Consider the following 24,373-nt stretch of genomic DNA (forward strand, 5'->3'; position numbering starts at 1 on the left):
CATTCTCAAATCAACTTTTCAATTAGGCAAGGCAATTTTAGCATTCTCAAACCAACTTTTTAATTAGGCAAGGCATTCTCAAACCAACTTTTTAATTAGGCTGGGCAACTTTAATTAGGACATGGCAACTTTAATTAGGCAAGGCAACTTTAATTGGGCAAGGCAACTTTAATTGGGCAAGGCAACTTTAATTGGGCAAGGCAACTTTAATTGGGCAAGGCAACTTTAATTGGGCAAGGCAACTTTAATTAGGCATGGCAACTTTAATTAGGCAACACAGCTTTAGCATATCCAAACCAAGGGCAACACAGCTTTAGCATTTTTCAAACCAAGGCCAACACAGCTTTAGCATTTCCAAACTATATTTTCAAACCACATTAAGGGCACTGACAGGTCAGTAAAACCACTCACAGTTTAGTAGACATGTGTTCAGTGTTATTCACAGCTCACTGAGAGACGTGGCCCTCTCGCTTCCCCCATCTTGCAGAGACTGACTGAGGCACTCAACACTTCCGGGTTTTATAGTCCCTCCGGAAGGGGCGCGGCCTTCAGGAGAGAGAATCTCAACATTTTTTAAACACTAATAACTCTTTTAGGGGACTGAGTAAGATGGCCAAAAATCACAGCCGTAAGTGGCAACGTTTTTTTCTAAAATCAATATACAGAACAACAGGAAGTGGTCAAGATCAGACATTTAGTGATATAGATTGGTGAGTTACCAGTACTGAATCTCAGTTTGCCCTCACCCAACACTCTTCCAGAGATAGTTTTTAGAAAGTGATAGGTTTTATTTTTTCTCCGAGTTTAGTGATTTTGAGATGGGTTAACTCAGCACTGGCCGGGAGTTAATCTGAGGTCAGTTGTTTGTTTGTGCCTAATTTGTGCGTAAACTCTTGTCCTCCCAACTGTAAGACTTTGTAATTTAAAAAAAATTACAGCCACGGAGAGTAATAATTGGTTTGTGTTTATTGTAGGAAATGGATGAACACATGAGGAGCATGCTGCACCACAGGGAGCTTGAGAACCTTAAAGGAAGGTAAATGCTTCATGTTGCAGGCCACAGCTTGTGTAATGCACTGACTCTGGAAAGCAAAGTGGCTGGAACAGAGGATCCACATCGTTTAATCACAGAAACTCAGAAAGATGCCATTTGGCCCACTGTGCCAGTGCTGGTTACATATCCCTGTTCTAAATCTCTCTACAATGATTTATAAATCTATATCCCTGGTTAATTTATTCACACTCGTCAGAATAACCTTCTTCTGTCTATTCTATCGAAGCCCATCATTTGAAATTTTATATTAGGACATTTCTTCCTCATGGCATGTAATTCCACCACCATTTTCTCTTTTTGCTAGTAGCTTTCTCGTAAATCTCCATTGGACCATTCCAAAGTCCTTTGCATCTTTCATCAAAGGTTAGTGCCCAGAATTGTCCATTGACTCAGCTGAGGGAAAGCTAGTGATCATTGAAGCTTCATTACAATCACTTTGTTGTTGTATTCTGCTCCTCTGTAAACCACAAGTCATCAGATCAACATACTTTTCCAAGTGTGAGACTGCTCCAAAAGGTTCCTTCACCATTGTTGGGTTAAAGTCCTGGACATAGCACGCCTTGAAGAAATGAGACTCTGACTAATAGATAAATATGACCAATTCTTAAGGAGTTGGTCTCCTTTCATCGACTTTTTGTCATGTGATGCAGCGGTACCGTAAAGATTGCTGATTTCAGTTCATGACATGGATAGATATACATCTCCGAATACAGATTTGAAAAATTCTCTTTTAAGAGGCCTTCTCTTCTATTTCTACTTTCCACTTTTTATTTTTTTATTATTTTTTTTTTTATATACACTTCACGTTTTTCTACTCTCTACCATCTATTTTTCCACTTTTTCCTCTTTCTATTGTTTTCTTTTTCTTGTCTTACTTACTACCTTCTCATAACATAAAACTAGAGGTTGTACATAGAATGGATTACGGTATGACATAGTTGGCACCTAAAATTAGGTTCCACTGTACTGTTTTGCACTGTATTAACTTCTAATAAAATAAACAAAAAAAATAAATAAATAAATAAATAAAAAGAGTCCTGCAACTGCCTCCCTGACGGCATTGTTGTAGATCCGCACCTCAAGGACCACTGCGATTGAATACTCCAGCTCATCTCTATCTTCTCATGGGATGGGAAATTAAATGTTGACTCAGCCAAAGAAGCCCACATCCCTTGAATTATTATTATTATTTTTTAAAGCCTATGGGATCCCCATGCAAGTTGTCAAATTGGATCCAAACTTGCCCTGGTAATAGGTGACAGCGGGTGAAGGTGGACGGTTTTGTGATTGGAAGCTTGTGATCAGTTCCACAAGCTGGATCTTTGTGGTTTTCTCTACACGGCAAAAATGTGGAATTTAAAAGACATTTGGATAGGCACATGGGGAGAGGAAAGACGCTTGGGGAGAGGGAGGGCGTTTTTAGGACTAGCTCAGTTATAAAACCCGGCCAGCATAGACAAGTTGGGTTAAATGGTTTGTATCCAGGCTGTATATCACTGACTCTTAATGTAAGAGCTATAATTAGTGAGTATGCCGATGATACAAATATTAGTGGTGCTGATAATGAGGAGGATAGTGTTGGGCTAACGGATGAAATTATTGAGTTGGAACAATAGGTGAAGAACTGGCAGAAAGAAAATTGATACCGGCTCGTGAAAAGTGATGCATTTTGGGAGTACAGGTGCACAACCTTTTATCCGAAAGCCTTGGGACCAGACACCTTTCGCAATTCAGAATTTGTTGGTCTTCGGAATGGAAATTTTTTTGCGTAGATTTTAATGGCTGGCTCAGTGGTAGAGTGCTCGGCTCATATCCGCAAGGTCGCGAGTTTGCGCCTTGATCCCGGCAGAAGAAGTTGGAGCGGGGCTGGGCTGGGCTGCTGCTGGCTGTGGGTCTCTGAGATCTCTGTGCTTGCGGTGGGCCTGGTGGTCAACGTCCAATTGGTCCTGACGTCTCCGGTGACTGCACTGACCTGCAGCCATCACTGTCGTGAAGACAGTACAAAGCCCCCACGCCGGTGCAATGAGCGGGGAGCTGGAGAGGGGAGGGAAGGGGTCACACACATGGCCGGGAAGCAGAGGGGTGTAGGTGGGGTGAAATTGAAGGGAGCGACAATCTGCTGCTGCCTGCACGCTGAGTTTAAAAGTTCCCACGCAAGACTCACGATACACTGTGTATCGTGTCTACCGTGGGAACTTTTTAACTCAGCGGGCAGGTAGCAGCAGATTGTCAATTATTAACCCTCCCGCGCAATATACTCTCACCTCTTTTATGAATGGGGATTTAGTCCCCCTTTCTTCGAGGACCGACTGGAGGTTCCGCTGTCACTTCTGCGGGCCGCCCTCGGTAGGGGGCGATCAAACAGCACAATACCCCCCTCCCCCTCCAACTCCAGAGGAATCCGCTCCCCGATGGGCCGCTACGGCGACAAGTGGCAGTTCGCCCACAGCCCGAGCTGCGCGACCCCAAGAACAAGAAGTACCTTCCACACTATCAGCTTCAGCCCATACACTGCGTGTTCCTCTGAAGGTGGAGCGGGGCTGGGCTGGAGTTGCTGATCTGGGATCTCCGTGCTTGCAGTGGGCCTGGGGGTCGGTGTCCTGATGAGAGGGCGCAGCTCGGGCTGTGGGCGAACTGCCACTTGTCGCCGTAGCGGCCTATCGGGGAGCGGCTTCTGGTGGTCCTGACGTCTCCGGCCAGTTTGCAGTTTTCCTCTGGAGTTGGAACGGGGCTGGGCTGCTGCTGGCTGTGGGTCTCTGGGATCTCCGTGCTTGCGGTGGGCCTGGGGGTCGGTGTCCCGTTGGTCCTGACGTCTCCGGTGACTGCACTGCGCTGCTAGAATCGGCGACGTGAAGACAGTGCAAAGCCCCCGCGCCGGTGCAATGAGCGGGGAGCTGGAGAGGGGAGGGAAGGGGTCACACACATGGCCGGGAAGCAGAGGGGTGTAGGTGGGGTGAAACTGAAGGGAGCGACAATTTGCTGCTGCCTGCACGCTGAGTTAAAAAGTTCCCACGCAAGACTCACGATACACTGTGTATCGTGTCTACCGTGGGAACTTTTTAACTCAGCGGGCAGGTAGCAGCATATTGTCAATTATTAACCCTCCCGCGCAATATACCCTCACCTCTTTTATGAATGGGGATTTAGTTCCCCTTTCTTCGAGGACCGACTGGAGGTTCCGCTGTCACCTCTGCGGGTCGCCCTCGGTGAACGTTTTCAAGGACCTTTCTTCAAGGACCGAAAAAATGGCCGCTATTCGGAGGTTTTCGTTATTTGGATCGTCGGATAAAAGGTTGTGCACCTGTACTAATAAAGATAGGACACGTACAATGATGTATGGTTGGACTCTATGGAGTATTGAGGTGCCGAGATCTTGACGTACAGGGATAGGGATATCTGAAGTCTTATGGATAACTAAGATGGTGACCAAGGCATAGGGAGCATAGAATATAGAAGAATGGAGAGCATGGTACAGCTATATGAAACCTCGGTTAGGGCACGGTTGGAGTACCATGTGCAGTTCAGGTCAATACTGTTGGAAGGCCATAATTGCACTGGAAAGGTTGCAGAGGAAATTCCCCAGGATGTTGCCTGGGATGAAGTGTTTCAGTTATGAGGAGAGACTGTGTTTGTTTGGTGTGGAACGAAGGAGGTTGAGAGAGGACCTGAGAGAAGTGGACACAATTAGGAAGGGCATAAAGAGAGCAGATAGGAGGCTTTTCCGCATAGCATAAGTGTCTGAAATTAGAGGGCATAGTTTTAGGCCTCATTACAGAGGAGATCTGAGGAATAACCATTTCCCCCAGAGGGTGGCTGGCGTCTGAAACACACTGCCTGAGTAGGTGCTGGAATCAGAGACTCACAAAGCTCACAATGTATGTCGGTGAGCACATGAAACACCAAGGTCCAGAAGGCTACAGACCAAGTGCTGTGAAATGTAATTAATGTGGACGGGTACTTGATGGTTAGCATGGACATAGTGGGCTGAAGGGCCTGCTTTTGTGCCATGTGATCCTACAATCCTTGATACTTGACTATCCTTGTCCCTTTCTAACATGCTCTACATCTGTAAACTTTGCATTGCTTTTCCTGTACCTAAGAATAGATTGATTTGAAAAAAAAAAAAGAAAGAATGATACGCACAAAAATGATCAGTGGGTAACATCATTGCAAACATTCTTCCGGTCTGAAAAACATATTAATCCATTGGTGGCCTTCCTGTTGGTGATTTAATTCAATCCTCAGGTCCGTCTGCTGTACTACATACTTTCATGGTTACATTTTGTCAGCCTATTGTGTATCCTTAATTTGACTGCCTGCTTAAAAATGCCCTTGCATCTACAGCATAGTATTAAATCATTTTTTTTTTTGTCACTGTGTCAAAGAATTCCAAACACTTAAAAAGACTTGCTATGCTTTGCATTATTTTGTGGTGTATTTTTAAACTTCCAGCAGTAGTTACTTTCTCCAGTTAGATTCTGCAGTTGATCAGCATTGAACAGTTCTGACCTTGATAGTGTAGAAGGGAGCTGAATCTGTAGCGCAAAGAATGTCTAAGATACATCAATGGAATAGATGCTCAGTGTTTATTTTATACAGCACAACTCATTGAATAGTAGAGGTGATTTTAATACAGAGAGTTGTCAGCCCAAGTCCTGTCTGTGAGACTGGTGTAAATACTGAGATAGCGTGGCACTCTCCTTCAGGTGAGCTGCTTCTCAAATTGATGTTAAATGTGTTATTTGAAGAGCAGATAAGTTGTCCCAATGTATCTAGTTGCACAGATGATAAGTTATTAGATTAATGATTTTACTATAAACGTGAGGCTACACTTCAATGGTCAATGGTGTTTTATTGTCACATCTGTAAATGCACGGTGAAATTATTTTTTTGTATACAGTTCAGTATAGTATTGCCGTACCTAGGCACAATGTCTGATTAGCAAAGTGTACAAAAGTAGTCGACTGAGACCAGATGCAAGAGGTCCCAGGTTTAAGCGCCCTTCCAAAGTCTAGGTGTTATGGAGCAGAGCCCAATCCAGCCGAGCCCCAGTCTGCTGCGGGCCTCCATCGCCTGGTGAGCCAGCGTACCTCTCCTCGCCTGTCCACCATTGTGCCGCGATGGTGCCTCCCGTGTTTACCCTCAAGCCGACCTTGAATGTAAACACAAGGACCTACCTGTTTACATTCCTGCCAGCGTTGCTCCTCACCTTCGCTGTTGCCAGCTCTCCCCTCACTCGCCCTAATTCCACATGCTCCAACCTCTTTTACCCATCTTACACATGGAACATGTTTGAAAGCTGCCTGAAAATCCAAAAGCAACACGTCTACTAGTTCCCCCTCATCCACTCTGTTAGATACACCCTCAAAGCACTCCAGTAGATTTGTCAAACACAGCCTCCCATACTTGTTGAGAGATGAATTGGATTTGTTCATATTATCCGAGCTGCCTGCTATTTTGCAGTTAGAATTGCCATGAACAATGCCTAAGCTGCAGAAGGCAATAAAAAGTGAAGCTGCTCTATGGAAAAGAACATATGGGGTACAACAGATGTTAACACTGCAACAACTGCGTTTGGTGGATAAGATCAGCAAGAAAAAATGAAATCTGTGGTGTCTCCTAATAAAGCATTGCTTCGTGGAGCATATCCTGACAGCTGCCACCAGATCCACCCTCTCGAAATTCCGATCAGCGCTGCTAAACTGGGCTGGCTGTTTTTACAGGCCTGCCATTGGTAGCAAATCCCTGCCGTCAGAATTAGCAGGAGATGTGATTAAATAAGGACGTTGTTGCCAGGGCTGCCACACAGCACCTGACTTAACATTATCCACTGAGGCCGCCTGTGGAGAATGTGCTTGAGTCCGAGGTGACTTTCACTGCTCTGCTCCCAGTCAAGGGAGTGCACTGAGCTCAGGGCAGGCGAAAGTGGCAGAAGCATGGGCTGCCACAGCTACACCAGATAAATGTTAAGCTGAAGGAACCGGGGATGGTGTAAACACCACCCCGTACCCCCCCACCCTCCCCCACTCTTCCTTCTCTCTTCCATGCTGAGCATGAGCCCCCTCTAAAATGCCTGTCAGCACCGTGCAACCACCGCTATCTCCCTCCTTCGACAGGGACTGCAAGCACGAATGCAACGTCTGCAGGGTGACAGTGGTGGGCCTTTCGGCTTACGCCAAGCACATCTCCAGCCAGCACCACAAAGAGAAGGTGGAGACCGGGGAGAGTGAGGAGAACCGCAAGGATGACGGCAAAGAAGAAGAATACTTTGACAAGGAACTTATTCAACTGATTGGTCAACGGAAAGAACAGAAAAGGTAAGAGCGCACTTGAATACCAGAGTGGGAATTGTCACGAGAATGGCTTGGGGCTGAGTGACTGAGGAACAGTCTTACTGAAACTTTGCTGGTGTATGTCTATCTCTGATGTGGTGGGATTGGAGATCAGTAAAAATTGATCAGTGGGTGGTTGTCATTGCTTGATTGGTGTTAAAGTACCTGTACCACCAATTTGCCATTCAATTCTCAACTGTAATTGACTTCTGCGTTCATTGTGGTCACTGTGGTATAACTGTTGCAAGAATAAACAAAAATATAGCTTATGTATTAGAGCCTAATAGTTAAAGTGAGAGTGGAATTAAAAAAAACAACTGCAGATGATGGAAAACTGAAATAACAGAAAATGCTCAGCAGGTCATGCAGCATCTGTGTAAAAAGGGACATTTCAGATCGAGGACCCCTTATCAGAACTCACCCTTGTCTCACTCTCCACCCCCGCCAGAGGAATTCCTTTGAGCTGCATTTTAATATCTGCTGATGGCTCAGCAGGTTTGAGGAATGAGCATTGAAGCCATGGAAAGCTCTGGATCATTCCTTAGCTGGTCTCATGCAGTGCAGCAACAGTGGAGAGGGGAGAGACTGCAGATGCTGGAATCCCGAGCAAAAACCAAACTGGCGGAGGAACTCAGCAGGTCAGGCAGCATTTGAGGAGAGAAAAGGACGACTGATGTTTCAAGAAGGGTCTTGACCCGAAACATCACCCATTCCTTGTCTCCAGAGATGCTAACTGTCCCGCTGAGTTACTCCAGCTTTTTGTGTCTTGTCGCCAATGTTTCAGGTCTTCAGAACAAAGATCCTGACCTGAAAGGTCTTATGGCCATTTCCCTCCACAGATGCAGTAAGGGCACTGCAGCATTGGTGAAACAAAGTCTAGGTTCCATTGCCTGATGTCCAGAAATCAAATGCTACTGCTCCGGTGGGAACTGAGATTTCCCTATGGCTCTGCAGCACCAGTTTCTCCATAGGTAGATTTGCACCCTTTCTTTGATCTTGCTGAACTACCAGCTAATTTTGTTTCATTCTCAGGGTGTGTTTATTGCGTGCTGAAATTCATTGCTCATCACATGACTTTCAGATAGTGGTAATACGAGTAAAAAAACTTTCAGTCCACTGGGGTTTAGAGGAAACATGGTGCTGGACTGGTATCGGTTTATTAGTCACATTGTTGAGACACTGAAAAACCTTTGATTTGCCTGGATAACATGCAAATAATTGGAAACTTGGCCATTTGATCCACTGTTTTTACCATTTTCTCTGCTGGAGAATAAGAGCTGACCTGCTCACTTCCACCTCCCGGCACTTGGTCTGCAGCCTGCAGATCATGCTTCAAATACATGGCAGGGACTGATGCTATGTGAGGAGTGTTTCTATCTGTCAGCCTCGGCCTCGGGCAGGAGGCCCAGACGGCTATCGCCCTCCCTTTCCCTCATCCTTCTAATCCATCTGTCAATTATTTTACATCAATGCCTCCTTCCCCCAGTATTTGAAGTCACTGCTAAGGCAAATGGATCCTTCCTACTTAAAATGTAGTTCTGTCATTTGTCTCTTACACCTGTATTTAATCGCACTTCAGGCACCTTTGTTCCAAGGAAGTCGACCCCAGCTCATCCTATCTTACTTAATAATGACAATTTTCCAGTCCCATCCCCGTGATGTATGGGTTTGTAGGTTAATTGGCCTCTGTGAATAGTCTTTACTATTATTACTACTGTAGCGAGTGGATGAGACAGTGGGGTAACACAGAACTAGTGTAAACGGGTGATTGATGGTTGGCATGGACATGGCGGTTCTTTTGGTCTGTGTCTCTAAACTAAACTTGGCTTCTTACCGCCTCCATTTTAGATCCAGCCCATGGATCGCATAGGTGTGTAGGAAAGAACTGCAGATGCTGGTTAAATCGAAGATAGACATAAAAGGCACAAGAGTCTGGAGAAGGATCTCGACCCGAAACGTCATCCATTCCTTCTCTCCTGAGATGCTGCCTGTCCTACTGAGTTACTCCAGCATTTTGTGTCTATCTTGGATCACATGGGACTGGCTTTCTCTGAGCGCCTGCCCTTTGGGAATATGTTAGTTTGCTAAAACCTGCCTCGACTATGTCAAACTCACTGTCGTGTGACATTCCTTTGACAGTTGCCTGTGGTATGCAAGGGGGATTGGTCAGAGAGAAATCATGGTGACACTAGCAAAATAAACCTTGCACTCGCTCCCTGCGCCCACGCCGCGCTCACGCTCTCTCATGCACATTCACGCACACTCGCCCCCTTTCGGTGTGCTCCACCTCTCTATGCCTCACTTTCCTTAATCATTTTCCAGAGCCTTAAGGGCCTGTCCCACTCGGGCGACATTTTAGGCGACAGCCTGAAAAGAGGTCGCGTCATGGTTAGGTCGTGACGCATGTAGTGATGCGCGGTGTCTCCCTGCCGAACCAGGATTTTGAAATGTTCAAAATCCAGGGGCAACTCCTGGGTGTCTCATCATACCGTGCGCCCTGTCACACGCTGACGTATGCTGTCCTGCGGGTGATGCCTGGTTAGAGTTAGGGTTAGGGGCTGCAGATGGGCTGTAAAATATTCTTCCTTCAATGGATGAATTTTAAACATTCATATATTAAAATGAATACAATAAAATCAATTATGCAAATGAAAAGATGTCTGAGTCGTTCAGTTTTATTTACAGATGTATTAGTCCGCTTCCAGATCCAATCACCGTCTCTAACTTTTCACAGGGATGGATTCAGTGAGTGTAGACTGAACTCCCCTCTCCCCTCCATGAACTCCCCTTCCCCCCTCACTCCTTCTCCATTCCCCCCCCACCCTTCTCCCCTCCACTTCCCCCCCCCCCCTTCTTCCCTTCCCCCCTCTACCTCCCTTCTCCCTGCCCCATTCTTCTCCCCCTTCTCCACCCCCCCCCCCCCCCATACCTCACATTTCCTTCTCTCCCTCTCCATCCCTTCACCCACTCTCCAACCCCCCCTACTTTCCCTGACGCCCCCCATTTGTGGACCCAGCCAGTGACAGCTAGATCCCACTAATAGTACTGCACAAAGCCCACATCATCTGTTTTAGTAACATTGACAATTGGATGAATGCAGACTTTGGGAACACCCCCGCCCCCTCGCCTGGCTTCAAAATGTGTGGTGGGTATTTAGACTCAGTGGCCAGAGCAGGTGGGTGGCACTTGTACATTGACAACATTGCCTGTACCCAGTTGAAAATCCCGCTGCCTCTGGGGGTTTGAAGAGATCATTGGAAGAGATATCTGCCTCTGGGACAACTCGTGGCCAACAGTTTAGTTCCCATGCAGAACATTGGGGGTTCGAGTCCAACCACTGTATCACATTTAGTTCAGAGATACAGTGCCCTTCGGCCCACCGAGTCCGCACCGACCAGCGATCCCCCGCACACTATCCCACACACGCTAGGGACAATTTATACTTAAACCAAGCTTATCAACCTAGAGTTAGGGTTAGGGTTTCCTCCCGCACTCCAGGCGCACAGGTTTGTATAAATTGTCCCTAGCGTGTGTGGGATAGTGTGCGGGGATCGCTGGTCGCAGGCTGGGGCCACAAATGGGGGGCGTCGGGGAAGGTGGGGGTTGGAGATTGGGAGAAGGGAGAGAGAGGGGGAAAAAGGGATGTGAGGGGAGTGGAGCAGGGGGGAGAAGAGTGGAGCGGGGGCAAGAAGTAGGGGAGGGGAGAAGGGTGGGGGGGGGTGGAGATGGAGGGATGGGGGCGGGAGGGGGATGGAGTGGAGAGCGGGAGTTCAGTCTACCCTCACTGAATCGATTCCTGTGAAAAGTTAGAGACGGTGATTGGATCTGGAAGCGGACCAATACATCTGTAAATAAAACTGAACGACTCGGACATCTTTTCATTTACACAATTGATTTTATTGTATTAATTTTAATATAATATTGTTTAAAATCCATGCATTGAAGGAAAAATATTTTACAGCCCATCTGTGGACACTATAATTTCATGTAGTTTGGTGACTTGGGTCACGAAACTGCAGAATAAAGCTCCTCGGCCCACAGCCTATAGGTGTCTTCTGCAACATTGTAAACAGAGTTAGAGCAGAATTTGCCCACATAATCATGAGTACATAAAGAATATAGCAAAGGTCTAAGAATGCATCTTTACATGGTATTGGTGCTGAGAATTATCGTGGAGGATGTGCTGCCTGTCCTCACTGTTGTCTATGGGTCAGGAAATCATAGATCCAGTGGCAGAAGGAGCTGCTGACTCTTAGGTCAAGGGGATTAGAGATGAATTTGTGGAATTAATAAGCGGCGTGGTGTTGTCTATAGCGGCCGTTTCAGACCCCGACAACGGGGGAAAAACGGAGGGATATCTGACCATTTCTCACTGCAATGGAAGCCTATAAATAGCGCAAAGGCCAACTAGACAGGTTAAACGTGCTTTGATTGGACAAGATTTTTTCCGTTTTTTTTCTCTAATTTAATAAAAATGTGCAAGTCTTCTTCATATCGAGTTTCAGGGGTGATTTATATATATTTTATTTTACGCAATATGTGAAAATTTCATGTAGTTTGGTGACTTGGGTCACGAAACTGCAGAATAAAGCTCCTCGGCCCACAGCCTATAGGTGTCTTCTGCAACGTTGTAAACAGAGTTAGAGCAGAATTTGCCCACATAATCATGAGTACATAAAGAATATAGCAAAGGTCTAAGAATGCATCTTTACATGGTATTGGTGCTGAGAATCATCGTGGAGGATGTGCTGCCTGTCCTCACTGTTGTCTATGGGTCAGGAAATCATTGATCCAGTGGCAGAAGGAGCTGCTGACTCTTAGGTCAAGGGGATTAGAGATGAATTTTGTTGGAAACGTGGTGTTGAAGGCAAAGTTATAGTCAATAAGTAGGTGTTCTTGATATTCAGATGTTCTAGGAATGAGAGTAGGGTCAAAGAGATGCCGTTTGCTGTGGATTTGTTGCGGTGGTATTTGAATTGCAGTGGATCAAGTCTGTCTGAGAGGCTAGAGTTAAAGTGTACCATGAACAGACACTCAACGCAATTAATTATGGTGGATGTTTCAATCATTCTTCTGAACTCCAGCGAGTATAGGCCCAATGCCATCATCCGCTCATCATACGTTTGTTCACCCAATCTTTCCCAGGATAAATCTCATAAACCTCCTCTGGACCCTCTCCGATGCCAGCATTTCCGTCCTCAGATATGGGGCCCAAAAGTGCTCACATTACTCCAAATGCGGTTTGGCCAGTGCCTTATAAAGCCTCAGTATTACATCCCCGAGTTTATATTAGAGTCCTCTTGAAATAAATGCTAACATTGCATTTGCCTGCCTTACAACCAAGCTTACTACGATTCCTGCACCAGCACTGCCAAGTCCCTTTGTATCTCCGATTTCTGAATCCTCTCCCCATTTAGAAAATAGTCTACGCCTTTATTCCGATTGCCAAAGTGCATGATTGCATACTTTGTTACACTGAAAATGTCCGCAAACACTCCTGCCAGCTAGCCTGCACAGGCTTTGAAGATGCACCTGGGGATGCCATCTGGGCCAGTCGCTTTCCATGGGTTCAGCAATCTGACCTACAATGGTGGCCCAACTATATCATCACATTTAATGAGAGAAACATGAAGCCAAGTGACTGTCTGTATTAACAGGCGAATGTAAGATGCCTCATGATGCTCTTGAATTGCAGGATATATTTCTTCTTCAGTGTCCTGCAAATATTTATCCCTCTTTCAGAATTAGCAAAACATCATCTGGCCTAAATTACAATTTTATTTGCTGTCAATTAAATTTCTTCCTTTTAATGTCTCCCTTTTAAATGGTAACTTAAAGTAGTTTACTATCTGCAAAGGCTGAAATGAATGTGAAAGGTGTTAGAACAATGCAAGTGCTTTGAGAAAGGAAGAGGCTGGGCCTAAACTGCTGACTCTACCATCAATGCATGGATCCAGGAGAAGTAGAGTGCAAGCGGGGAGTAAAGGACCACAAAGGGTTTCCAAAGTGTGAGAGTGAAAGTGCGATGAGTGTGGATGGGGATCAAAAGAGGTGGTTTCAGAAATGCTTTCTATAAAAGTATAGAAACATGGTTTTAGGCTCAAGTTGTCCATAACCCATCTAAGCCAGTCCTATGGACTGCGTTTGAGCAATATCCCTCTGTTCCTTTCCAATCCATGTACCTGTACACATGCCTTTTCAATGTTACTATTGGGCCTGCCTCAACTGCTTCCACTTGCAGCTCAGTCCACATATCTACTACTATTTTTGTGTGAGAAACGTCATCCCTTGAGTTCCTATTAAATATTTCTCTTCTCAACTTACACCTATACTATCTGTTTCTTGATTCCAAAAACCTTGGGAAAGGGCAATGTGCTTTCTCCCTATCTATCCCATGATGATTTTTTTACACTTGTATAAGATCACCCCTCAGTTGCCTACTCTCCCAATAAATATTATCCTAGCATACCAAACCTCTCCCTAGAACTCAGTCCCTCTGGTCCCCTCAATTCTTTTCTGCACCCTTTTCAGTTCATCTTTCCTATAGCAGGGTGAGCATAACTGAACACTGTACTCCAGGTGCAGCCTTGCCAACATCTTGTATATGAAGGCAATTTGATGGTAGCCAATACTGAAGAATATATTGAATATTAGTGAAAGAATGGAAGTTCGATTGAGAGTCTCGCTGCCGCTGACCGGGCATAGATAAAATAAAACAGAAAATGATCAGGCACCATATGTGGAGCGAACCTTTTAGGTTTGAATCATTGCCTGTCCCCACGGACCTCCTGAGTCTCTCCAGCATTCTTTATTCATTTCAGGTTTCCTGTACCTGCAGTCATTTGGATTTTCTATTCTCTAGACTACCACAATGGCCAACAGCACCTTTCTGTACTGTAAATTCAATAATTCTGTTGGATTGTAGACAAAAATGCTGTAGAAACTCAGCAGTTGAGGCAGCATCTATGGAGGGAAGGAAATAGGCAACGTTTCAGGCCAAAACCCTTCTTCTTGTTCCATAGATGCTGCCTCACCCGCTGAGTTTCTCCAGTATTTTTGTCTACCTTTGATTTTACAGCATCTGCAGTTCCTTCTTAAAAATTCTGTTGGATTCTTTTGTTTCTCTTTGTGTAGAAAGAATGACGTGCCCAAACAAGGAAACCGAGCAACAGACGGTGAGGGCAGGAGGTACCGGAAGATGAGAGAAGATCTGCAGGCCTGTGAGCATATGAGCCAATACAAACAGGCAGCATGGCACCACGGAAGTGCAGGAGAGAGGGATTGGGCGCCACGAGAGTATGCAGGTTCCAGATCGAATGCTTACCACTGGAAGGCCAATTCAGGTGGTGCCCCAAACCGGCATTCAACGGGTTTGTGGGCCTCTCAGAGCTGGCAGCCCGAAGACAAAGGAGGAGCACCTAACTGGAATTTGAATCGCAGCTGGCATCCCAGTGGCCCAGGGGGGGCAGCTAGTCGTCATTACAAAAACAAAGGAGGCCCGTCCAACTGGGGCACTAATTCCGGCAGCGGTGGCGACAACATGCCTCACTACAAGAGCAGCAGGTCGAACGGCAAGCTCCAACCTGGCAACACGATGGATCCAATGGAGGAGGCCGATAGGCAGTGGAGTAAGGGGAAAATGCAGAAGTTGAATAAAATGGAGGGTCTGAGAGATCGATACTCCTGGAACAAAATGCAAGGCTGGAGACGGCCGGTCACCGGTCGAGGGGCGATGGGGAGAATTCCATCGGATCGGTGGAACGCGGGCGATTACGCCTTGCAGGAATACGGCATGGATTTCACCAGCGATGACGTCCCGGGCGAAGGGATGTTGATCTTCAACAATGGCCAGAGTAAAGGTGATCAGACTGGAGGCAAGAGTGTCAGCCCCCCAAGGGATAAGAGGCACCGCTGGACTCCTTACCGGTCTCAGAAGTCCACAGGGGCCCTGGACCCTGGCCTGAGAAGCAAGAGCGGCAACGATTCCGAGAGCAGTTGCAAGTCTGCGCAAGCGAAAGACGTCAAGGCCCAGCAAAAAGGCAGTGGTTTCATTTCTGGGAAGGTGGCTGAGGAACGAAATAACAGCACAAGACCTCTCACCCAACCTAGTTGCTCTGCCGAAGATGAAAGTAAAGATGAAGAAAAGAGCCCGTTCCCAGCCACAACTCACACCAAATTGTTCCCTCATCCTCCACACGAACGTGTGTCCTCTGCTTCAGATTCCTTCACCAAGAAAGGTGACCCCTCGTTTGGTAGGGAAAGTGGCAAGTGTTTGCGCTCATCCAATTTGAAACCACACAGATTTTCACCGCCTGAGAGCATGCAACAGTTGAACAATGCACCGAATGCATCAAAGGCTCGCCTTTCGACAGAAGCTACCGCAGACCCAACGCTGCAGCCCTCACTCGCTGTGCCAGGTGGTGTCAATAAATCACAGTTGGATAATAGTCTGGGCGAGATGCTGAGACTGGCGAGGGAAGCTCTGAGGCAGAGTCAGTCTGAATGTGGACAAGAGAGTCAGCCAGGGAGTGGTGAAGAGTCCGGGGAAGGTAACAAGGAAAACTGGAAAAACACAAACAAAATTCAGAAAGCTAATGAAAAGCTTGCACCAGGGGACTCCAGGAAAATAAGCCAAGAACTTACTGACATTGCAGAAGAATTAGACCCAGCGATGGTTGTAGATTCAGCGGGAACACATTCTGGCCAGAGGCAACCTTCTTCAAAAGCAACAAAGAAGGAATTGGACCCAGATACAGTTGTAGATTGTGCCAACTCAGATTCAAATCAGAAGCAACCGAGTGCAAAAACAGTAAAAGAGCAAGCAGCTGTGTTAGATGCTCAGCATGACGAAGCTGCTGATGTCGGCAAAACAAAATGTGATTTAAAGGCCTACTTGACTTCAGGAGCAGGCGATCAGTTGCCATCCACCTTCCCCTTTGTGTTGTCGGAAACCAAAAATCCAAATGTGGTCCCAAGCATGACCGAAGCTTTTGATCATTGTTCCTCTGACCCCGAGCTGCAGAACGGAGGGGCCCAGGGCTGCAACCATCTCCTGTCTGAACTCAACAAGCTTGGGCTCCCCACCTCGGTACAGAGAGACCTAACCCGCCACATCAACTCCAAGTCCAGGCCCGGGACTCACGCCCCTGAGCCCAATCTCAACATTGCTCGGCGGATCCGCAGCATAGGAGACCAGAGGAAAAGCGAATCGGAAAAGGAATCGGGTCTGAAACCAACCGTGCGTCAGTTGCTAAATGTGTCTCGTCATCACGTCAACTGGGATCAAGTCATACAGCAAGTTGCTAGAAAGAAGCAGGAACTTGGAAAGGGTTTACCAAGGTCAGTAAGGAGACAAATTATTTTTCTTTTTGTGAGAGAGTGCCGTGGAATCTTTCCTATGCAGCTCTGAGAGTAGCTAGGCTCTTGGGTTAAAATCTGTCACCATTTTACTGAGGATCGTCTCTTCCCACCCACTGCCTCCTTCCATTGGAATGTGAGCAGAAAAGTTTGTGTTGGGCCTCTGGAATAGAATTGAACCCATGGTCTTCTGAGTTGGGGGCGACTATGACACACTCATAATCCACAAGGTAGCAATCCCTTGTTTAGCTCCATTGACACCAGGCGTGGATGTGGGGAGGGTGAAGTGTACTGCTTGCTGGTTGAGTGCAGTGAGATCAACTAAAGTGAGCTCTGGCTGGCCATTAGCTGCAGCAGATGACAACGAGATGTCAATGCTGTCTGCACACCCATGGAGAAAGAGGAGGCGTGAAGTATGTGGATGAGGTGACAAGCCAACTCGTTGACCCCTTGGCATGTGGCGGTGTGGGGGGGAAGTGATTTAGGGTTCAGAAGTGTGGTTGGAAGGACATTCTTGCTATTGAAGGAGTGCAACGTAGGTTCACAAGGTTAGTTCCTGGGATGGCGGGACTGTCATATGCTGAGAGAATGGAGCAGCTGGGCTTGTATATTCTGGAGTTTAGAAGGATGAGGGGGCTTCTTATGGAAACATATTAGATTATTAAGGGTTTGGACACGCTAGAGGCAGGAAACATGTTCCTGATGTTGGGGAAGTCCAGAGCCAGGGGCCATAGTTTAAGAATAAGGGGTAAGCCGTTTAGAACGGAGATGAGGAAACACTTTTTCACACAGGGAGTTGTGAGTCTGTGGAATTCTCTGCCTCAGAAAATTCCACAGAAGGCCGGTTCTCTGGAAACTTTCCATAGAGAGCTAGATAGGGCTCTTAAAGATAGCGGAGTCAGGGGATATGGGGAGAAGGCAGGAACGGGGTACTGATTGTGCCATGATCAGCTATGATCACATTGAATGGCGTTGCTGGCTCGAAGGGCCACATGGCCTACAGCTGCACACTATTGTCTATTGTTGGGGCAGCTAGTTTCTGGATAGCATGGACGATGGAAGCTTGGATGTGCTTTTACCTTGGTGAGCTGATGTCCAACTGGACACTGACCTTCACTTTCTTGATCTGTCCCCTTGCTGGGTCCACCGTTTCTTCCCCGCCCCAGTCTAGAGTAAGTGATGAGGATCTTTTGCTGGGTTAAAGCCAGACTAGTCAGCGCAGCAGAGTGCCTCTACATGTGGCCATTGATTGCCGTGATGGATTGGGTTTTTTTCGTGGTTAAAAGGTGCTGCCGACCAGACTGCTTGTGGAGTTGGCTGTGCTTTCTCCTGACGCATCCATGGTTCTGTTTTCCAGGTTTGGGATTGAGATGGTTCCCTCAGTGCAAACCAGCTCGGATGCTCCGGAGCTGGATGAAGATGAAAATCTGTCTTCTCTGGAAGGCTTCCAGTGGGAGGGAATCTCCAATGCTCCCACTGGAACCATTCGGAAGCGCAGCCTCTCGGAAAGCAGCGTGGTCACGGACAAGCGGTCGATTTACAACCTGTTTGGCAATGATGTGAAGACCGAGGAGGAGGATAGAGCTAAAGAGCGTGCTCCCACCATTCCAAGCAGCAAGCTGCTTCCATTATCTCTAGGATCAAACGGGTCGAGCTGCCCGGTGAAGGGAGTTTCACGCGATAGCACCGCCCTGGCAGAGAGGTTCCAGGTTGGCGGCAGTGGTGACAACACTTCGACCCAGGCGCTGCCCGCAGTGAAGCAAGAAGGAAGCTCCGGCTCGCCCCTTGGATTCGACAGCACTCCTGTGGAGAGCAGCCGGCGAGGAAAGGCATCCCTCCTCTCTGCCAGCGAGGGCTCTCGTCCGCAGGGCAACCATGAGGCAGAGGGGGCTAGCGAGACGCACGCCCAGCAGAGTTCCTGCCGAGCTGTGCAAGACCCTGTTGCAGCAGACGGTGCCACCGATAGCAGCTACACGTCTGGCGGTGAACTCAATGACACCCAAGTGCTGGGCAAGAAAAGAAGAGCAACACCTGTAAGTAACTAATTCAATGCTGTGTCACCACTTCCAGTACACAGTACTGCCCGGCTATCACATAAACATTGATAGAACGTCATGAGGAGGGATACAAGGATCTGTCAAAGAGTCTGTGTTCGCAAACTTAAATGCAAATATGCTGTTCTTTCTTTCTGTTCTAAATTACATCAAATTCCACTTTATGGTTACTCTCTGGCTAAAGTTGTTTCTCCTGTGCCACCCCATTTGTAAAATCACTTTGGGGTTTCGTATCAAATGCATTCTCACCCAATTACCAATTTAGATATCCTTCCAGTCATTTGATGGAAGACCATTCTTTGCGAGTTTTCTTTCCTCAAATAGCGATTGACGCTACATAACTTTTCCATCATTGTACAACCCGTCTCTCTCTCTAGGATGGTCTGTCTCCAGAGCTCCCTGGTTTGGAGAGAAAGAATAAGAGGAGGAAGATCAAAAGTAAAAGAGGTGAGTGGACTATTAGTGCAAGTTTCAGCAATTTGGTTGCAGCAACCACTGTGCCATCTGATCCCTGAGCCCATGACAAGACTTTCACCTCTTACCTCCCCTCAGGTGAGCGGACGGTGAGGGATACATATTATCCTTGCCCTTTTCCCAGCCCCTCCACCTGCTCCTTCTGGCACTTTTGCAGTGTGCATCTTGTTAATGGTGAGACCGCACTCGTGAGCTTCTCCTATGGTAAATCCTTCCTTTCCCATTCACCGCAATGATCTGCCAGGAGTGTTTGCTCCCTTGGGAACATTTCCACTAAAGACCTGACCAACCATTTTCCATTCCTGACCCTTGTACCAGCTTAGATTATTACCCACTTTTAAATGGCTATTCTCTGCATTTAGAACCACCAGCTTTCATAGAGTTATGCAGCATGGAAATTTGCCCATGCTGACCAAGATATCTATCTGAGCTCGTCCTGTTTGCCTGCTTTAGACCCATAGATCTCTAAACCTTCCCTAACCATGTACTTGTCCAAATGTCATTTTAGTTTAGTTTAGTGATACTTAATTATTGTAATTCTACCCACTACAGCTTCTGCTGGCAGCTCGTTCCATATATCCACCATCCTCTGTGTGGACAATGTTGCCCCTCGGGTCCCTTTTAATTCTTTACCCTCTCACTTTAAGTCTGTGCCCTTTTGTTTTAAACTCTCCTATCCTGCGAAAAAGACTGCGACTTTGCACCTTATCTATGCCCTTCATTTTATATATCTCTAACATCACCCTTCGACCTTCTTTACTCCACGGAAATAGTCCCAGAGTAACAGGCCTCTCATTTTAACTCAAGTTCCCAGCAACATCCGCTTGAATCTTTTCTATACCCTTTCCAGCTTAATGACGTGCCTCCTATAGGTGGACAACCAGAACTGCACACCATATTCCACATGTAGTTTCACCAATGTCTTGTGCAGCTGTAATTCAACTTCCCACTTCCTGCACTCAATATCCCGACTGCTAACGTTTAACATGAACAGACTGGGAGGGACAGAGTCAGCTCCTGCTCCAATGTAGCTGAACTTAGCTGAAGGCAAGTGTACTATCACTTTCTTCGCCACCTTGACTACCTGTGTTGCAACTCTCAGGGAAATATATACAGCACCCCCATGTCTCTCCAGGACCCTACCATTTGCTGTGCAACTCCTGCCCTGATTTAACTTGGCAAACCACCCCACTTGGCCAAATTAAATCCATTAATTGGCTCACTTCTCCAGTTCATCTGTATCTTGTTTTAATCTTGGATAGCCTTGGTGTATTCCACAAACTTACAAATTGTGTTAACAGCATTGTCATCCATAAATGAGAGGCAACAGAGGATGCAACACCAATCCTTGCAGCACACCGCTGGTCAAAGACTCCAATCTAAATAACCACTTTCCACTTCCACCCTCTGACTCCTTCCATCGGGCCAATTTTGCCTCCTTCAGGAGAGCTCACCCTGGATCCCATGTGATCTAACCTTCCATACCTGCCTACCTTGTCAAAGGTCCCCTGGATCATCCTTGCAGCCCTTAAATAAAGGCACAGCTTTAGTCACCCTCCAGTCTTTAGCATTCTATTCTTGGTTTCTTGATCCTCCAAAATATTCCAAATGGAATTTAAACTGGATTTTAAACTATTCGCTACCAAAAAAAGACCTCCAACCCGGCCTTTAGAAATGATCACCCGTTCTGCCTTCCCTCGCCATTGTCTCCACATGAGTTATGTTCACAATCCATAGAAATGGCTGGAAATATCCAAAACCTGCTCAATGAAGTAAAACACAATAAATGACAGGAAAGTGACAAGTGGCAACACATTGGAGTCCATATCCAAACCTTCATGGTATTCCTTTACTGGTGGATGGAGAATGAAAGTTGAGTATTGCTCGCAGATCTGGTTAAAGAACTAGAAATAGTTCAGAGGGAATGATATTTCACTTTGTTTATGCATTGGGCTATTGGGCACTGGGGAAGGGCTGGGCACTGGGGAAGGGGGAAGGGCTGGGCACTGGGGAAGGGCTGGGCAAGGGCTGGGCACTGGGCAAGGGCTGGGCACTGGGGAAGGGCTGGGCACTGGGGAAGTGCTGGGCACTGCGGAAGGGCTGGGCACTGGGGAAGGGCTGGGCACTGGGGAAGGGCTGGGCACTGGGGAGGGCTGGGCACTGGGGAAGGGCTGGGCAAGGGCTGGGCACTGGGGACTGGGGAAGGGCTGGGCACTGGGGAAGGGTTGAGCTAAATGATGTTCATTATGTGCCAGTGTTACTTGTGTGTCCTCGACAAGCTGTGTGCAATGTTCAGCTACACCAGTATCCTCATCGTGTACTGCCTCTGATTCCAGAAAGGAACCAGCTGGACCAGTTGCTGAGCATCTCACTGCGGGAGGACGAGCTGAATAAAACAAGCCAAGGGTTAGATGGAAACCTGCTGCAGGCTCGTGCTACTCTCCAAGCTGCATATATGGAGGTTCAGAAGTTACTGCTTCTTAAACAACAGGTACTGAGTCATTGTCATACAGCACAGAGACCGGCCCTTTGTCCCATCTCGTGCATGCTGACCAAACTGCCCGTCTAAGCTAGTCCCATTTGCCTGACCAAAATGCCATCCGAGTATAACATCACAGGGATGAGGTCTGGATGAGATATGTGCACATCTGTCTTTCTACTCCCTCTGCCCCCATCATCCGTTTTCCTTTCCCTCTCTTCTCATCTCTTATCTCTCCCTGCTCTGGGTCCCCCACTTTCCGTAACCCCTCTCCCCCCTCCACTTGTTCCATTCCTCCCTCTGGTTCATTCTATGATTCATTCCCCATCTCCCTTCTCACATTATACCATCTGCACCCTTTTGTCTTCACCACTTAACCACCAGCCTTGTGGCTATTCCCCTCCCCTTCTCTTCCCCATCTGACTCATTTGCCAAATAACCCCTCCTCGCTACACTTTCCAGCTCCTGCTGGACTCCTTCCCCTCACCTCTCTACCATCGATCTTCCCTCCTCTCCCATCAGTCTGAAGAAAGGTTCTTAACCTGAAACATTGTCTGTCCATTTCTCTCCACAGATGCTCCTGTTCCGCTTTCTTCCAGTGGTTTGTTTTTTTAAACCGTCTCCGCTCTTTGAAGATCTGTCTTATCGTCTCTCCATACCTGCTCACCAATCAACCCTGCACGGTCTGCCTGCATATAACACTATCGCCCACTACGCAGTGGGTTTTAAATGCCGTGTATAGTGGCATTTGTTGTAGAAAGGGAACATCAGCTAGGGAGATGACCAACCCCCTCCCCCCCCCCCCCCCCCCCCCCCCCCCCCCCCCCCCCCCCCCCCCCCCCCCCCCCCCCAATCTGATAATGACTTTAAAAAAATGCCTTACTCAATTTAAAAGCCTTTAAATGTATTTGAATGTAGTTATTATCCACGCTCCCCAGGGGAAGTTAGGTTTCCTGTGAGAACAGCTATCTGCAAACGTTGCTGTGCCGTGGTCATTCCATCCATTTTGTCTTCCACACAGATCACCCTGGAAATGAGCACACTAAGGACCAAGAGAATTGAAATTCTTCAAGGCCTGCAAGGTCAGTCACAGTTCGAGGCCGGTTTCCCTTCTTTCAGAGAATCTGGTCAAAATTCTACAGGTGCTATCTGTTGCAGTCTTCAGCATTAGAGCGGAGTGCTTTCATTGAGGAGCACTCTATCTATCTCTGGGTCCAGTGATCGAAAAATACAAATCATACTCTGGAACATTAGCTTGTGTCCCAGACAGGTACCTAGAGTTCCTGAGGCAGGCCTGGACTACGGACAGGATAAGGAAATGGTGAAGTGCCTGTACGGGAAGGGTCTCTGCCCTGCGCTGAGTGGCAACGTGGGAATTTCTGAGACACAGCCCATAGTGTGGCACCAACTCCTGGAGTGGGTTTAGGGGGCTGGGTCTGCTGAGTGATACTCCTCCACCAGCCCATCGATGCTCACCGTGCCGGCCTGCTGGTTGCTTCCCCATGAACCCTAGTGACTGCACCCACTCTCTGGCTGCCCCGGCTACTCCTGGGCTCTGAGAATGTCCCAGTAAAAGGCGGGCAGCTCCCTCAGAGTGCTGCAGCTGATGCCAGCTGTGGGGTTTGTGTGGTACCTAGAAGGAAAGGGTACCCGTTTGCCATGCCATGCCATCTGGGAGGATGCCGTACCGACAGGAATCTGTACACAGCCCAAAAGCCGAGAGTCGCCGAGGTTCGAAAGTTGATCAGCGACTGACTACACTCCTCAGCCAGGAGGCGCTGAGCTTCCTCTTGCCCCAGTAAAGATCCTGGGGCAGTGTCTTCTGGATAATGCGGTCAAGCAGGGGCGGAACGGTGTGGCTAGATGCAACTGTTTTGGATGTTACTGCCGTTTACTTGTACTGTATGTAAAGAAAGCTGGCAACTGTATCTTCTGAATTCCGTTAACGGTGTCCACTTGGTCTTCTCCAGAGTCCAACGATCCTTCTGGAGAGCGATCGATGCAGAGCCCGGCAACAGAAATCAGCAGTCTGCACAGAGGTGCGTGTGATCTCAACTTCCACATCCCCTTCTCACCATTACTGAGCCCAGTTCCCTGCTCTGGCTCCAGCTCAGACCTGCGCCCTCGACCAGAAGCTGTTCCAGGATTCCAGTCCACTGCAGCGATGTCCCTGCCTGCTGTGTCAAACGCCTCTATAAAGCAAGAGCCCACCTCCCCGAAGAGGACAGAGAAGGGTGTGAAGAGTTCTGAACCACTGCCCTTCACTGGACGGATGCTGGCTGACTGTCACAAATCGGCCCTCTCCCACTGTAAAGGTATTTCTCAGAGATTTGATACAGTATCTTCCACAATCACACTTCAGATGTAGTTTATTGTTGTTTCCTCACTTTACAAGAGAGTCAGTTTGTACTCGCGTTCCACATTCAATGACAATGAAAATGTAATGTTACATGAGCAATGTGTGTCAACGGTGAGACCAAAGCCATTCAGCCCATTGAGTCCGTGCCAGCCCTTTGCAGCAACTTGGTCAGTCCCATTCCCTGACAAAGACTGGCAATGCTGGAAGCACTCAGCAATTCAGGCAGCAGCCATGGGGAGAGATATCAAGGTCCAGGTTAATGAT

The 24,373-nt window shown here is 47.4% G+C and overlaps 1 protein-coding gene across 2 annotated transcripts in view; it reads left to right on the top strand.

Annotated features, from left to right (window-relative positions):
- Nucleotides 1–24,373, top strand: part of znf106a (zinc finger protein 106a) — a 52,951-nt gene that overhangs the window by 10,457 nt on the left and 18,121 nt on the right. For both annotated transcript variants that reach the window (XM_055640915.1, XM_055640916.1), the window contains exons 3-10: nt 975–1,036; nt 7,171–7,371; nt 14,521–16,725; nt 18,101–18,776; nt 19,175–19,244; nt 21,608–21,762; nt 22,772–22,832; nt 23,721–24,065. In XM_055640915.1, coding sequence (XP_055496890.1) covers nt 975–1,036; nt 7,171–7,371; nt 14,521–16,725; nt 18,101–18,776; nt 19,175–19,244; nt 21,608–21,762; nt 22,772–22,832; nt 23,721–24,065 — 3,775 coding nt within the window. The remainder of the gene's footprint in view (nt 1–974; nt 1,037–7,170; nt 7,372–14,520; nt 16,726–18,100; nt 18,777–19,174; nt 19,245–21,607; nt 21,763–22,771; nt 22,833–23,720; nt 24,066–24,373) is intronic.

The sequence above is a fragment of the Leucoraja erinacea genome, chromosome 9 (genome assembly GCF_028641065.1).
Source record: "Leucoraja erinacea ecotype New England chromosome 9, Leri_hhj_1, whole genome shotgun sequence".
NCBI lineage: Eukaryota > Metazoa > Chordata > Chondrichthyes > Rajiformes > Rajidae > Leucoraja > Leucoraja erinaceus.